This window comes from Sus scrofa, chromosome 8 (genome assembly GCF_000003025.6).
Source record: "Sus scrofa isolate TJ Tabasco breed Duroc chromosome 8, Sscrofa11.1, whole genome shotgun sequence".
Classification (NCBI taxonomy): Eukaryota; Metazoa; Chordata; class Mammalia; order Artiodactyla; family Suidae; genus Sus; species Sus scrofa.
In genome coordinates, this window is record NC_010450.4 from 130,033,659 (window position 1) to 130,048,527 (window position 14,869).

The following is a 14,869-nucleotide window of genomic DNA, read 5'->3' on the forward strand; positions in this document are numbered from 1 at the left end:
TGGAGGTTCCCAAGCTAGGGGTCAAATTAGAGCTGCAGCTGCCGGCCTACACCACAGACACAGCAATGTCAGGTCTGAGCTCATGGCACAGCTCATGGCAACTCTGGATCCTTAACCCACTGAGCAAGACCAAGGATCGAACCCACAACCTCATGGTTCCTAGTTGGATTCGTTTCCTCTGCGCCACAAGGGGAACTCTGACACAAATCACTTTAATATAAATTTAAATTAAGGAGGGGATTGTGGACTTAGAGTAGGATAAAACTGTCTCTGACCAGCTCCATGATTTTTACCAAATTACTTCTTAACTCTTTGATCTTTGTTTCCTTAACTCTCCAATGGAAACAATGTTTACTTCTAGTAACAGCGATATGTGTCTACACTGAGAATACTGACACTGTTAGTTGCTGCATTTATTCTCAAAAAGCGAATGTTTCCCCCAGTCAGCTTCCTCTGTCCCCAAATAAAACGGTTTGCATTTTGCTATCTTTCCAGTGTTTAGCCTTACAGATACAGACATTTATATGACTCATGTTTTTGTTCTTCTGTTTTTTGTTTTTTTTTTTTCCTTTTTCTTTTAGGACTGCACCTGCAGCTTATGGAAGTTCCCAGGCTAGGGGTCGAATCAGAGTTGCAGCTGCCAGCCTGTACCACAGCTACAACAACACCAGATCCAAGTTGTGTCTGTGACCTACACCATAGGTAATGGCCGGATCCTTAATCCACTGAGTGAGGCCAGGGATCGAACCTATGGCGTCATGAATACTAGTCAGGTTCTTAACTCGCTGAGCCACAACAGGAACTCCAGGACACATGCTTTAAGAAAAAAAAAAAATCCTTCATTTAGTTAATTAAACTATATTAAAATTTATCTTTTAAAAACACATCCTTGGGGAAAATTTTTCTATTAAAAGGAAGAAACTACATCCAAATTTGTATGTAGTTTTCACTGTGGTGATTGCCTCAAATTGACTGAATATAGGTTGCATTTTTAAATTTAAAATATGTCCAGTCTTGTTGAAATTTTTTAAGTTGTGATTACCTGAAACATTGCTGTTTCAGAGATTATGGCATTCTGAACGTCAGTGAGAATTGATTTTAGGAGTTCCTGTCGTGGCTCAGTGGTTAACGAATCCGACTAGGAACCATGAGGTTGTGGGTTCGATCCCTGGCCTTGCTCAGTGGCTTAAGGATCCAGCGTTGCCGTGAGCTGTGGTGTAGGTCGCAGATGGGCTCAAATCCAGCGTGGCTGTGGCTGTGATGTAGACCGGCAGCTACAGCTCGATTCGACCCCTAGCCTGGGAACCTCCATATGCTGCGGGAGCAGCCCTGGAAAAGACAAAAAAAAAAAAAAAATTGATTTTATGTGCCAAAGTATTATTGAGATATTCAGATATGATCAATCAAATCAGAGCAATAAATGTTCATTCTACACATACATATTTTTCGAATCCTTCAAGTTAAAGCCACCCTCAAATGACCTCTAGATAAATTTTTCCCTTTAGGAAGATCTTATTGTTTCAGGATCTGCATGGAGTTTCGATATTCTCATTAATGTTTGATTTCCCATTAACCGGGTACTCAGGAGTCACACCCCTGGTTACTGTAGTCACAGAGCTTAGATACTGCAGTGTACTGCTCCCTCGCTTAGCTACGGTTAAGTTGTGGCTTGAGGTTTCTCTTTATTTTTCCCTCCTTGAAGTGTTACCTCCGGGTGTGCCCTTCCCAACGCTGGGCACCAAGTGAGAGGTGGTAGGGATTTAGATTGGAGTTGAGGGGAAGACACCTGCTCTCCAGCCTCCACACACTTACCCCTTCATTCGGATGGTTCTGCTGTAACCATGCAACCTCCCGTGGTGAAAGTGACTGACTGCTCTTTTCTCTTGCGCTATTTTAAGCAAAGCAAAGCAACGGTTCGGCTGAAAGAAGACATGAAGAAGATAGTGGCAGCGCCACTCACCGAGCCGAGGAATTCCACCTATAAAAAGCTATTTGGAGTCAGCCTGCAGGAGCTTCACCAGCAGGGTCTCACCGAGAACGGCGTTCCAGCCGTAGTGAGGAGCCTCGTGGAATACCTGACCATGCACGGTAGGTCCAGTCGTGTTTTAATTCTGTTTTTTGCAGAATGTTTTGATATGAATGACTTCATAGCGTATTATTAGACTCTTCCCTGAAACCCCTTAATTAGAACATCAAATTATGGCGCAATATGCTTTCCCCATGTAAGAAGACACGAAGAACCTAGGACTGCTTCACATGATTTTGAAAATGTGCATTCAGCGCCCCGTGGAGCAGTCACTTTAATCATGAAGATTTCTGGTTTGGAATCCTTCCTGGTTTTGAAAGTGCTAAAATGCACTGTTCTGATTTGTTTGTTTGTTTTCTTTTTAGGGCCACACCAGCAGCACACGGAAGTTCTCAGGCTCAGGAGTAGCGTTGGAGCTACAGTGGCAGGCCTATGCCACAGCCACAGCCACACCAGATCTCATCCTTATCTGCGGCCAGTGCTGCAGCTGGAAGCAATGCCTGGTCCTTAACCTACGGAGCGAGGCCAGCTATTGAACCTGCATCCTCATGAACACGAGTCAGGTTCCTAACCCACTGAGCCACAACGGGAACTCCACGTTGTTCTAATATTAATTGTGAGTTCTCTTGGCTCATTAAGCTCCCACTGACGGTCCATCATTTTTAATGTAAGAATACTTTTCAAGTATCTCTTATAGCTTGAGGTCAGGCATGGACTTGCTGAATGCCGAAAAAAGTATGGAAGATAAACCTTCTATGGTGTGTGTGGTAGGGGGACGGGAGATCATTTACTTTTGAATTAGTCAGATTAATTGTGCAAAATAATTGCAGAGGACCATAGTACACTGCATGATAAAAAGATAAATGATACCTCTCTCAGTCACCGAGAGCTATGTTCTATAGCTTTTTTGTGATTTTCCTTATAATAGGACTTTAAAACCTGGATAATTTGGGAGAATGATGCTTCCCAAGCTAGGGCAGGATGGTGGGAGAATGTCAAACTATCTAGGATATACCCAGGTGTTTCTGTTGTGGCTCAGCAGGTGAAGGACCCAACATGGTCTTCGTGAGTTTGTGAGTTCAGTCCTTGGCGTTGCTCAGCGGCTTAAGGATCTGGCATTGCTGCAGACTGCAGTGTAAGTTGCAGATGCAGCTCGGATCCCGTGTTGGCCATGGCTGTGGCATAGACCAGCCAGCTGCAGCTCCAATTTGATCCTTAGCTGGGGAACTTCCACATGCCTCAAGGGAAGCTGTTAAAAAAAATATATATATATATATATATATAAAATATGTTTTATTATTTATATATATATCAATAAGCTTTAAGAGATTTGGGAAGGAGATATTTTGAGGAAGAGCTTGGAATTTTCATTTTCTATGCCAAAACAACACTTTATACTAAGATAAGACTCATTGCAGAGTAGAAGGTCAATTTTGTGGGCCGTTTTAAAGGTAAAACTTGAGACTCGGAAGGAATTCCATACTTTGTGTGGTTTGTTTCTTGCTGTGATTCTGAGTCCATCCCCCAGCCCCACCCCAGGAGAGGGCTGTGCTGGGAATTCCTGGGGAGCGTGGCTCCCCCTCCCTCTGTGGGAATGTGTATCTGCTTTGAGAACAGGGACTCTGACAGATGGGTCAGAGTTCAGAAGGTTGTCAGGTGGTTTGTGGTCGGTCAGAAACAGCTCCTGGCCCAAGTTGCCTGCTGTGTAGATGACAAAATCATATTTTGTCCTGAAAACTGAAGAGCCACCTATGCATTCTTCACCCCCTAGGCGTTATCTCCTTGTGTTCTGGAGCAAGATTGCTGCAGGAGGGCGAGGTTTCTTAGAGAACAGCCCTGGATTTGCTCAAGTACTTGAAGCAGGTCAAACACAAAGGTGTTACGTGCAGCGTGGCAGGAAGACGGGCCCCTGGCCTGCAGAATGCTAAGGCCGGGTGTCGCTGAGTTAGAGCTTTGACGGACTGGTTTACACACTCAGCCTGGAGTAAAACGCTCTCCTGCCGACTGAGATACAGACGGATCTCTCGATGACCCAGTTCACATCCTAAATAGAGTTGTTCGGTACCCCTCGTTTGGATGCTGAAGTGTGACAACCTGCAAAAATACTTGGATTTTGGCCTTCTTGGTGTTCTGACCTTTTTTACCTGACTAGGATTGAATAATAGCCATTTGAGGTTATCTCTCATGTAAAATCATTTTCATTTTTAATTAAAAAAAAAATACTGAGTAATGACCATATGCATATGGTTCAGAATTCAGGAGGGTGTATAATGAAAAGTCTCTCCCTCCAAACCCTGTCCTCTGACCATTCCTCTCTCCTCCCAGAAACAATACTGTTTTGCTAGCTTCTGATGTGTTCTTATAAAGTTATTTAAATGCGTAAGCATATATGTGTATTTTCTTTTTCCTTTTTTTTTTTTTTTGGTCTTTCTAGGGCCACACCTGTGGCATATGGAGGTTCCGAGGCTAGGGGTCGAATCAGAGCTGTAGCTGCTGGCCGACGCCACAGCCACAGCAACATGAGATCTGAGTCATGTCTGTGACCTACGCCATAGCTCATGGCAATACCGGATCCTTAACCCACTGAGGGAGGCCAGGTATCGAACCCGAGTTCTCATGGGTACTAGTCGGGTTCATTAACTGCTGAGCCATGGCAGGAACTCCTCATTTTTCCTTCTAACATAGCTCCTTTATAGCACGCTATGCATACTGTTTATGAATCCTATTTTAAAAAATCATTCAGCAGTATATTTTGGAGGCTGTTCCATTTTGCATTTTGCTTTCCTCATTTAATTCTCCCCCCCCACACACGCTCTTACACCATAGATATGTTTGTATCACTGCTTTAAGTATCAGATCATAATAACGTCAAATCATTCCGAGTCTTTTGATGTCTACAAACAATGATTCAGTGCCTAACCTTTAACGTGTCATTTTAAGCACTGTGATGTGTCTACAGACTAACCTTCTAGAAAGGGACTGCTGGGTAAAAAGATACATGCACTTTATAATCAACCCAAGTGGTGGAATTGGTTTATATTCACACCAGCAATGTTTGAAAATCTAGGGAAAATTTAGCGATTGCTTTTCTTCTGCTTCTCCTTAGCATAGCTTTAGTTAATAAACCCAAGAGCCCTGTCTGAGTTTAAAGAGTGGTCATGAAGTTTGAGGGCAGGATACTTCAATTAGTTTAATTTAACTGTTTTTTTAGTTTCAGTCAACAAGCACTTATTGTACACCTATAATGCAGTCAGGTTTCTCTGTCAGGAATGGGGCAGAAGCCTGATTGGTTGCATAATTAACCGTATGTAGATATTGTGGTTATACTTTGTCATTTAATGTAAATGTAGTTATATAACAACTTGACATAAGGGAAACCTTTTGTTAAAAAGGAACTTTAGGACAGCAACCTTTTTATAAAAGTGATATTGAAGCCTTTTAAGTGGATTTCATGGACTTTTTTCTTTTGGAAAAGCAAAAAATATGCATGTATTTTTTCATTCAAAGGAAAATCTTGTAAGTTAGGGCAGCCTATCATCTTTATACTGTTGTAAATTACCCAATCTTGCTGACCACGTTCCTGGACTCCTACTTGAGCAGAAAGACACTGTGGGATATTTACACGGTGTAGGATTCGCCCCTGGCCACCAGATGGCAGAAGATACTTACAGATTCTCATGCAGATCTCCGCGCCAGCGTGCTGGGAGGGCAAGTCTGACTTCTGGCGTAGTTTCTGCTGATGTATTCACATTCACTCATGGATTCATCAAATTTTGAAGTAAATAATTCAGTTGTGCACAAAAGTAGCTGCGAATGTTAGAGATATATATATATATTTTTTTGGCATGGCTGAACTATTCAGTTGCCATTTCACGGTAATTAACCTGTATCTCAGCAAATCACGTATAACAGAATCTCAATATATGAGAGTAACTCCATAAAGCCTTTAACTACTTCCTCCCTCTCAACTTACTTACTTCCCAAAAGTTTAGAGTAGGAAAGTTTAGAGATTTTATAGTCTGGTAACTCTCCTTTGGGTCTTGTATACATTATAAGTTCATAAGGCACTTTTAAAAACTGTATGGATTCTTTTTCCCGGAGTGTAATATAGCCACGTCCAGGGGTAAACATTTCCTGATTGGAAATCGGTCCGTATCCTAGGGGGTGCTTGGGTGAGAGATGTTTCCGAGGGAAGAGAGGTGTGCCAGTAAATAGAGCAGGGGCAGGAAAAAAAAAAAAAAAAAGGTTGAGAAGCGTTGAGTTTGATGACTTCTATTTAGAGCTTCTCTTTGAGGTCCTGTGGGATCAGGAATTTTCAAAGCCAGTTCTCGGAGCTGGGTAGTTATTTTTGGATAACCGAACATATATTTATTTGAGGGAAGGGTCACACAACCTTGTTGGAAGAGGGAACCTCAGGTCAAAGCTAGAAAAACACAGTGAAATCAGATCCAGGGACATTTGCTGGGCCAAAGACAGGCTCAGAAGCTGGGTAGGTATAATAGGACTATGATATAAAATTCTAAATTTTCAGAATTTGGGCCTTGACCAGGGATGGGATTATCTTTTATTGGGTGCTGTCTGCTGGATGCCCGTCTGTGCTTCTGAAGTTTCAGATGAAGCTTCGTAGAGCAGTGGAAGTAGACCTTGAGGCTTTAAAAATGACTAAGCTAAAGTCTCCCAATAGTAACTGATATTCTGCGGTATTAAAGGAATGGCATCAAATTAGTTATCTGTTGCTGCAAAACAGATGATCCCCATACATAGGAGATGAAAACCGTGGTTTTAGTCTCACAGCTTCTGTGGGCGAGGAATCTGGGCACAGCTTAGTCTTCCATTTTAGGGTCTCATTTAAGGCTGCAGTCATACCAGGATCTGATTGGGAATAGCTTCACTTCCAAGCTCCTTCACGTGGTTGTTGGAAGGATTCAGTTCTCTGTGGACTGTTGACCCAGGGGTCTCAGTTATTCACTGGCTGCTGTCCAGAAACCACCCTCAGTTTCTTGCCAGTTGGCCCTTTTTATCAGGCAGCTCACAAAATAGCAGCTGATTCATCAAGGCCAGCAAGCAAAAAGAACCAGAGACAGGAAGAGAACCTAAGCGAGAAAAGTGGACGTCAATCTTCCATAACCTTATCTCAGAAGTGACTTTAGGACCTAATTACATCACTTTGCTATATCCTTTTGATTAGAAGCCCATCACGAGGTCCAGCCCAGCTCAGGTGGGCGAGGGGATTACACATAGGTGTGGATCCTGAGAGGTGGGGATCCTTGGGGCCAGTTGGGGAGCTGCCTAGCATATGTGCTGACTGGTGCTTCTTCTGATTACATGGTGCCCTGGCTATGATTGGAGCTGCAGCTGAGGCTTATGCTTCAGCGGTGGCAACACTGGATCCCAGCAGTATCCGTGACCTGTGCCATAGCTTGTGGCAACGCCAGATCCTTAACCCACTGAGCCAGGCCAGGGATTGAACTCACATCCTCACAGAGACAATATCAGGTTTTTAACCTGTTGAGCCACAATAGAAATCCCTGGTTAATATTTTTTTTTTCCTTTTTCTTTAGGGCGGCACCTGTGGCATATGAAGGTTCCCGGGCTTGGTGTCTAATTGGAGCTGCAGCTGCCTGCCTACACCACAGCCACAGCCACGTGGGATCTGAGCCGCATCTGCAAACTACACCACAGCTCACGGCAGTGCCAGATCCTTAACCCACTGAGCGAGGATCAAATCTGCATCCCCATGGATCCTAGTCGGGTTTGCTTCCACAGAGCCATGACGGGAACTTCTTCCTGGTAAAATGTTTTTAACGTCACCTCTGATTTGACACATTTTTGTCAAAATCGGAACTGAAATTCATGTCCATTTTTGATGCTCATACAGTTCTTCATAACTGAACAACATGTGTGTATATGGAAAAACCTAATCACCTTACCAGTCGACAAACTCCATAAGGATCTGAATGATGTTTGAAGTTTTTTCTCAAAAAAAACCTCCCATCTGAATCATCCTAATAGGCTTCGGTGCTTTTGCCAGAATTCTCCAGTAGGCTCCCAGAAAGACAGAGGCAAGTCGAATCCGTGGGTGACTCTTTTCTTTGGTTGTTCCTTACACTTCAGCATCCCTCCGTGGTCTGGCTGACTTGCTGTCACCTCGAACCCAGCACCCGGAGCTGGCAGTCATTATCCTCTCCCCTAACCCAGCTACCACCCTTCAGCCCACTTCCCCTTGGCCTTCACAGTGCTTTCTCCTGGAGTCTTAGTTTTCCAACCCTGACGTTGCTTTTAACCCATTCTCTTCCGTACGTCCCTCTGTACTAGATCATCTTTCTTCTCTCTGTTTCTCTCCTCTTCCCACCACAGTCTCTGTCGTACTGCCTTCAAGTAGACTGTAGACCCCCTAAGGCACGCTCTGTGCCCTCTCCATTCTCTCCTGGCCGGCTAGGTCTCCCTTGAACTTCGATTATGCTGTATCTCTCTTCCCCCCACACATGCACGGCTCCAACGATAACTCCTGATAAAGTCCTCACGCTGTACCTTGCTGTTCAAGGCCCTACCCTGGGGATTTCTTCCGTGGTCTGGCCCCATCCCTGGGACCCAAACACGCCACATTTTCATCGGCTTACCTTTCTTTCTGCTCTCCTGTCCCTGCTTCTCAGTTCATGTTTGTTTCTCTTGGTCAGGGATCGGTCAAGGTTTTGTGGGTCCTGATGCTTCACTTGGGGTGGGGGCTCTCTTCAAGAAAAAGGACCCCAAATTAAGAGTACACAGCATTGGAAAAGGACCCCGATAAATGAGGGGCCCTGAAGCTGAAACTGCATTAGCGTCGCGGTCCATCCGCCCCAGCCCTTCCGTCTTGTCTGTGCTTCAGCCACAGATGATGCCAAGGAGCCAGAGTCTCCTCCGTGAAGCCTCTTGTGTTCTCCCCAGGGACTATTCACAAATAGTCAAGAATATTCCACAAGAATAGTCACAAATCAATTGGCCAAAGTCAAGGGTCTTGTCCTATGCTACTTTGTGGTCTTCTACTTTGAATTTATTGATTACTGAAGACCTATTGCTTGCTTATCAGATGATTCCAAAGGTAATCTCAGATAGTTAACAAGTGTCTTCCATACATGTAATTTTTTTTTAAATAGTTGTTCCTAAAATGCGAAGCTGCTCTTGGAGCACGGGGTAAGTTATATACCAGAGAAGGTTATATGAATGAAATTTCCTCTTTGTCGGGTAGTATGTGTTCTGTGTTGATCTGTGTCTTAAGCATCTTTCTCGAGGTCAGCTTTTATAATACTCATCATCTCGTGCATCGATAAGTAGTAGATGTGAAAGTCTGTGAGGCTAAGAGAACATTTTGATACGATGTGAAAACCTTCCAGTGCTTGATCATTATTCAGAAAACTCCATCCTGAGACTTCGGTTATGTTGCTGTTCTTTCGAGTGTGTATCTGTTTGTGAGAGACTCCTCTGTTCTTTTGTGGGTGCCGACGTCGCTGTTCCAGGACTCACGCAAGAAGGTCTTTTTCGGGTGAATGGCAACGTCAAGGTGGTGGAGCGGCTCCGGTGGCAGCTTGAGAGCGGGGCGCCCGTGGAGCTGGGGACAGACGGGGACGTCAGCTCAGCCGCCAGCCTGTTAAAGCTCTTCCTGCGGGAGCTGCCTGAGCGTGTGATCACCTCTGCGCTGCATCCTCGCTTCATTCAGCTCTTCCAGGGTCAGTACACTGCGTCCCCTCCAGGAACGAAAGCAGTTTTACTTTCGACTACAACTAAGCTATTAAACTTTAAATACTCAAGTTTTAAATATTAAAGTCAGGAGTTCCTGTCGTCGTGCTCAGTGGTTAACGAACCTGACTAGCATCCATGAAGACGAGGGTTCGATCCCAGGCCTTGCCCAGTGGGTTAAGGATCTGGCGTTGCCGTGGGCTGCAGTGCAGGGCTCAGATCTGGTGTGGCTGTGACTCTGGCGTAGGCTGGCGGCCACAGCTCTGATTCCACCCCAAGCCTGGGAACCTCCATATGCTGCAGGTGCAACCCTAAAAAAAAGACAAAAAAATATTAAAGCAAGATTTTAAATATATGCAATTTCTCCATAATCCCCATCGTGCTATTTCACTCTAGATCCTCATCTTCTACCCTAAAATAATACAAACTGATTATGAAATACTATAGTAAATGTATTTTCTAAGACTCTGGGCGTATATATATATAAATAACATAATATCAAAAAGCCATGATGCTTTTTGGGCAAAAGAAGTTCTTTTCTGACTAGTAACTGCCATAAAAGTACGAGGAATAAGACATTAAATTCTATGTAGGAAATTTTAATTAATTAAATTGTGTTTGGGCAGTGACTTCTGAAATCGAAAAGGCACTAGCGTGCTTTCCTTTTCTCATAAGCAAGGTGGAGGCCCGTTTGACATAATCGAGGTCCAATATTGATTTTTTTAAAGATTCTTAAACATCTTTTTTCCATGAAGGTATAGTTGATTTGCAATATTATATTAGTTTCAGGTGTAAAAATAGTGATTGAAAATGTTTGTATGTTCTATTCCATTTAAAGTTACTATAAAATACTGGCTGCATTCCCTGTGCTCTACAGTATATGCTTATAGCTCATTTATTTTATACATAGTAGTTCGTACTTGTTACTCTCTATCCAAATCTGTCTTGCCCCTTCCCGCATCCATCTCCCCAATGGTAACTGTTAGTATGTTCTCTCTATCTGTGAGTCTATGTTTTGTTATATTCACTCATTTTTGTTGTTGTTGTTTTAGACAGTGTTTGTCTTTCTTTGTCTGACTTATTCCATGAAGCATAATACCCCCTGGGTCCTTCCATGTTGTTGGAGATGGCAAAATGTCATTCTTATTTTATGGCTGAGTAGTGTTTTTTGGTTTTTTTTTTTTTGTTTTTTTGGTCTTTTTGCTATTTCTTGGGCCGCTCCCGCAGCATATGGAGTTTCCAAGGCTAGGGGTCTAATCGGAGCGGTAGCTGCCAGCCTATGCCAGAGCCACAGCAACTCGGGATCCGAGCCGCGTATGCAACCTACACCACAGCTCACAGCAACGCCGGATCGTTAACCCACTGAGCAAGGGCAGGGACCGAACCTGCAACCTCATGGTTCCTAGTCGGATTCGTTAACCACTGCGCCACGACGGGAACTCCTGAGTAGTGTTCCGTTGTATGTGTATATGCCACGTCTTCTTCACTCATTCATCTATGGGTGGACGTTTAGGTTGCTCACATACGTCAGCTGCTGTAAATAATGCCACTGCCAACATTGGGGTCATGTATTTTTTTCAGATTAGTGTTTACATTTTCTTTGGATATATACCCAGGAGTGGAATTGCCGGATCACATGGTAGTTCTCTTTTTACTTTTTGAGAAAGCTCTATACTGTTTTCTATAGTGATTGCACCAATGTGCATTCTCACCAACATTGTACAAGAGTTCCCTTTTCTCTGTATCCTCACCAGAATTTGTTATGTGTATTCCTTTTGATGATAGCCATTCCGAGAGGTGTGAGGTGATGGCGCTTTGTGGTTTTGATTTGTGCTTCTCTGATGATTAATAATATTGAGTATCTTCATGCACCTGTTGGCCATCTCTGTGTCTGTGGGAAAATGTCTATTGAGGTCTATTGCCCATTTTTTAATTGTTTTTTTGATATTGAGTTATATGAGCTATGTATGTATTTTGGATATTAACCTCATATTGGTCATATCATTTGCAAATATTTTCCTCTATTTAGTACGTTGTCTTTTATTTTTGTCAATGGTTTCCTTTGCTCTGCTAAAGCTTTAAGTTTAACTAGGTCTCGTTTGTTTGTTTTTGCTTTTATTTCCCTTGCCTTAGGAAACAGATCTGAAAAAATACTGCTGCAATTTTATGTCAGTGTTTTGCCTATGTTTTTTCTTCTAGGAGGTTTAGAGTTTTGGTCTTACATTTAGCTCTGTAATCAGTTTGAGTTTATTTTTTATATGGTATGAGAAAATGGTCCAATTTCATTCTTTTACGTGTAGCTGTCTAGTTTTCCTAGCATCATTTATGGAGGAAGCTGTCCTTTATCCATTGTATATTCTTGCCTCCTTTGTTGTAGATAAATTGATGATATGTGTGTGGGTTTATTTCTCGCTCTGTGTTCTGTTACATTGATCTATATGTCTGTTTTTGTGCCAGTACCATACTGTTTTGATGACGGTAGCTTTTGTAAAGAATGGGTGAGTGAGAAGGCCATGTCATATGTTGAATTCTATTGAAAAGAAGGGATAAATTATAAAAGCAAAATTTGCAGAGCTATTTTTTAGGTTATCTTCAGTGCTCTTAAGCTTTATCAGTAAGTGACATTTTAAATAACTGCTGCAAAAGCTAGTTGAAGATTTAAATATTATGTGCTTAACAGAAAATATTTTAGTAGCTACATATTTAGTATTACTAAGAATCTTTATATCTTACTACCATAATTTATAATACTGCAATCATAATATTATCTTACTGCTAGTACTTGTGAATACTTGTGATGAACACTTTTAAAATTCCTATTTCCTAGAATAGCTTTCATTTGATGAGAATGCAGTGATATTTTTGTAATTTTTACATTACTATAAAACTAAAATTTAGATCCTCTTTGTAAATTATCATTATGAAATGTTTCCTTGTTGGCTAAAGTAGTTGATACGCATCAGAAAAAGCAAGGACGATCATTCTAGAAGTAAAACTGGTTATTTAGTCAGCCTTAGCGGTTATGTGATTATACAGAGATAACAATTTGGGGGCAGAGAAACAAAATTTTGCTTTATTGGTAGTATTCTCTCCTTCCTTGAGAATCTCTGGGGTTAGATCTGAGAAGTTCAGTCAAGAAAGTACTAATGGAGCACCTACAAGTTATGTAAACTGCTAAGTATAGGGAGTGTTGAATGCTTTAGATGCCAGATGGTACAGCCTCTGTAAAATAACCTTCTCTCTTTAATAGTCCAGGTAGAAAACACACAGAAAGGGCTCCTGGGCTTCTGCTGGCTTATCCTGCCTGCAGTAGTCCCACTGTAGAAGGTACGTGCTACAGCTGGTCACTCTCAAGCCAGGGGTGGGAAGACTCTCTGTAGACTCACTAAGCAGGTGTTACAACAGTTACACCTGTTTCCCTGGGAAAGACTAACCTACTTTCATATTTCAGTCCTCATGACAACAGGATAAATAGTTTTCTTAATATTCTGTCACAACTCAGTGCCAGATTTCTCCTTTTTTTAATGTTAGGGGCCTTCAAATTATATCCTCTGTAAAGAGCAAGCTGTTTTGTAATGGAATATAATGGAAAAATTTTCAACTCAAGCTCATCTCTTCCGTGCATTATAGGATGGCCTTCTGGAGCCCCAACCTAGTGTTTCTTTCAGGTATTTAAGCTTAACCACCTGTGCCACCAAGGTCACCGTTATCTGGTAGACCAACAGTGGCCCTCTGTAGGCATGAACACCACTTAGGGTCTTCCCTTTGTATAGACATTATCAGCTTTCTAGGTAATTTTCTACTTTATATTTTGTCTAGAGCTCTGAGATTATATATTTTTTAGTTACTAGAAAACCAGTTCTCTGCATAGCAGGTGTCATCAAGTACACCTGTCTGAAGGTGATTTCTGCCAAAACCTTTTGTCTAACGGCCTGGTCTAGACAATTCATCTTCAAGAGAGTGACTCAAAGGACCATCAGTGACTGTCCTTTTCTGTTGTCATGTTAAACTTATCTCTGGTTGCACCAACTTGCCTTCCTTAGGTGAAGTTTCCAGTGTAATTATTTCAGTTTGGCTATATTCCATTACTCGATATTTTATCCTTATCTTGGTGGGCCAGTAAGATATATTTTTTTTGCTTTTAATAATCTCAGGTATATTTGGGGAACTAATATGAACTGCAAGCAATAAAAAGATCTTAGGATAGGATCCATTTAGCTTAGGATTAACTAGAAATTCCTTTATTGGAATTCTCTCTGTTGAGAAGCCTTCTATAATGCAAATGAAAATATTTGTCTCATAGCAATATTTTTTGTTGTTCAATGACTTTGCATCGACCCATTGATATTTATGTAATACCAGCTACTTACACGCTGGATGGTCCCAAGAAATAAAAGAGTAAACATCCATCTTGACTTCAAGGAATGTGCTGTTTCTTTGAAGAGATAGAGTGTGTGTTGTACACATTCTTTAATTTAGTTCTTCAGATGAATCAGCACATCCAATCAGTGATAACAAAGAGAGGAAGAAATCCATCTGAAGTTTGGTAGTCAGAGAATACCTGGAGGAGAAAATAAAATTGGGGTATATAAAATTAAGGACCAAGAGGAAAATATTCCCGAGGAGGAAAGTGCATGAGTAAAAAGACTGTCCGTGTAAGACAGCAATGTCTGATGGAGTTGTCCCTAACTACAGGAGGTTTGCAAAATGCATCGTTTCAAAAGTAGGCTGAGACTGGATGGTAGAGGGCCTTGAAGAGTTAGTATTTATTGGGAGTTCCCTGGACATCTAGTGGTCAGGACTCTGCGCTTTCACCACTGCGGCCTGGGTTCAATCCTGGTCTGAGAATTAAGTCCCACATCAAGCTGCTGCTTGCCATAACAAAACAAACAAACAAACAAAACCCAGTCAATTTTTCAAGTCTGATGATGGAAGCGGTATTCCAGGCAGTGCTATGTAAGATGGTGAGTGCGGGGAGAAATATCTAGAAGACTGGCAGAAATCTAAGTCCTGGTCCTAAGAACCTGTATTTGATAAGTAATTGTCAACAAAAGTTTTAAAAATCTGTGGTAAAGTATACATAATAGGAAAGGGATCATTTTAAAGTATACGACAGAGTGACTTTGAGTA

At 42.0% G+C, this 14,869-nt stretch overlaps 1 protein-coding gene across 1 annotated transcript in view; it reads left to right on the forward strand.

The window, feature by feature from the left end:
* FAM13A (family with sequence similarity 13 member A) overlaps positions 1–14,869 on the forward strand; it is a 306,151-nt gene that overhangs the window by 12,078 nt on the left and 279,204 nt on the right. Inside the window, 2 exon segments of the mRNA XM_021100748.1 lie at positions 1,899–2,088; positions 9,520–9,729. Coding sequence (XP_020956407.1) covers positions 1,899–2,088; positions 9,520–9,729 — 400 coding nt within the window.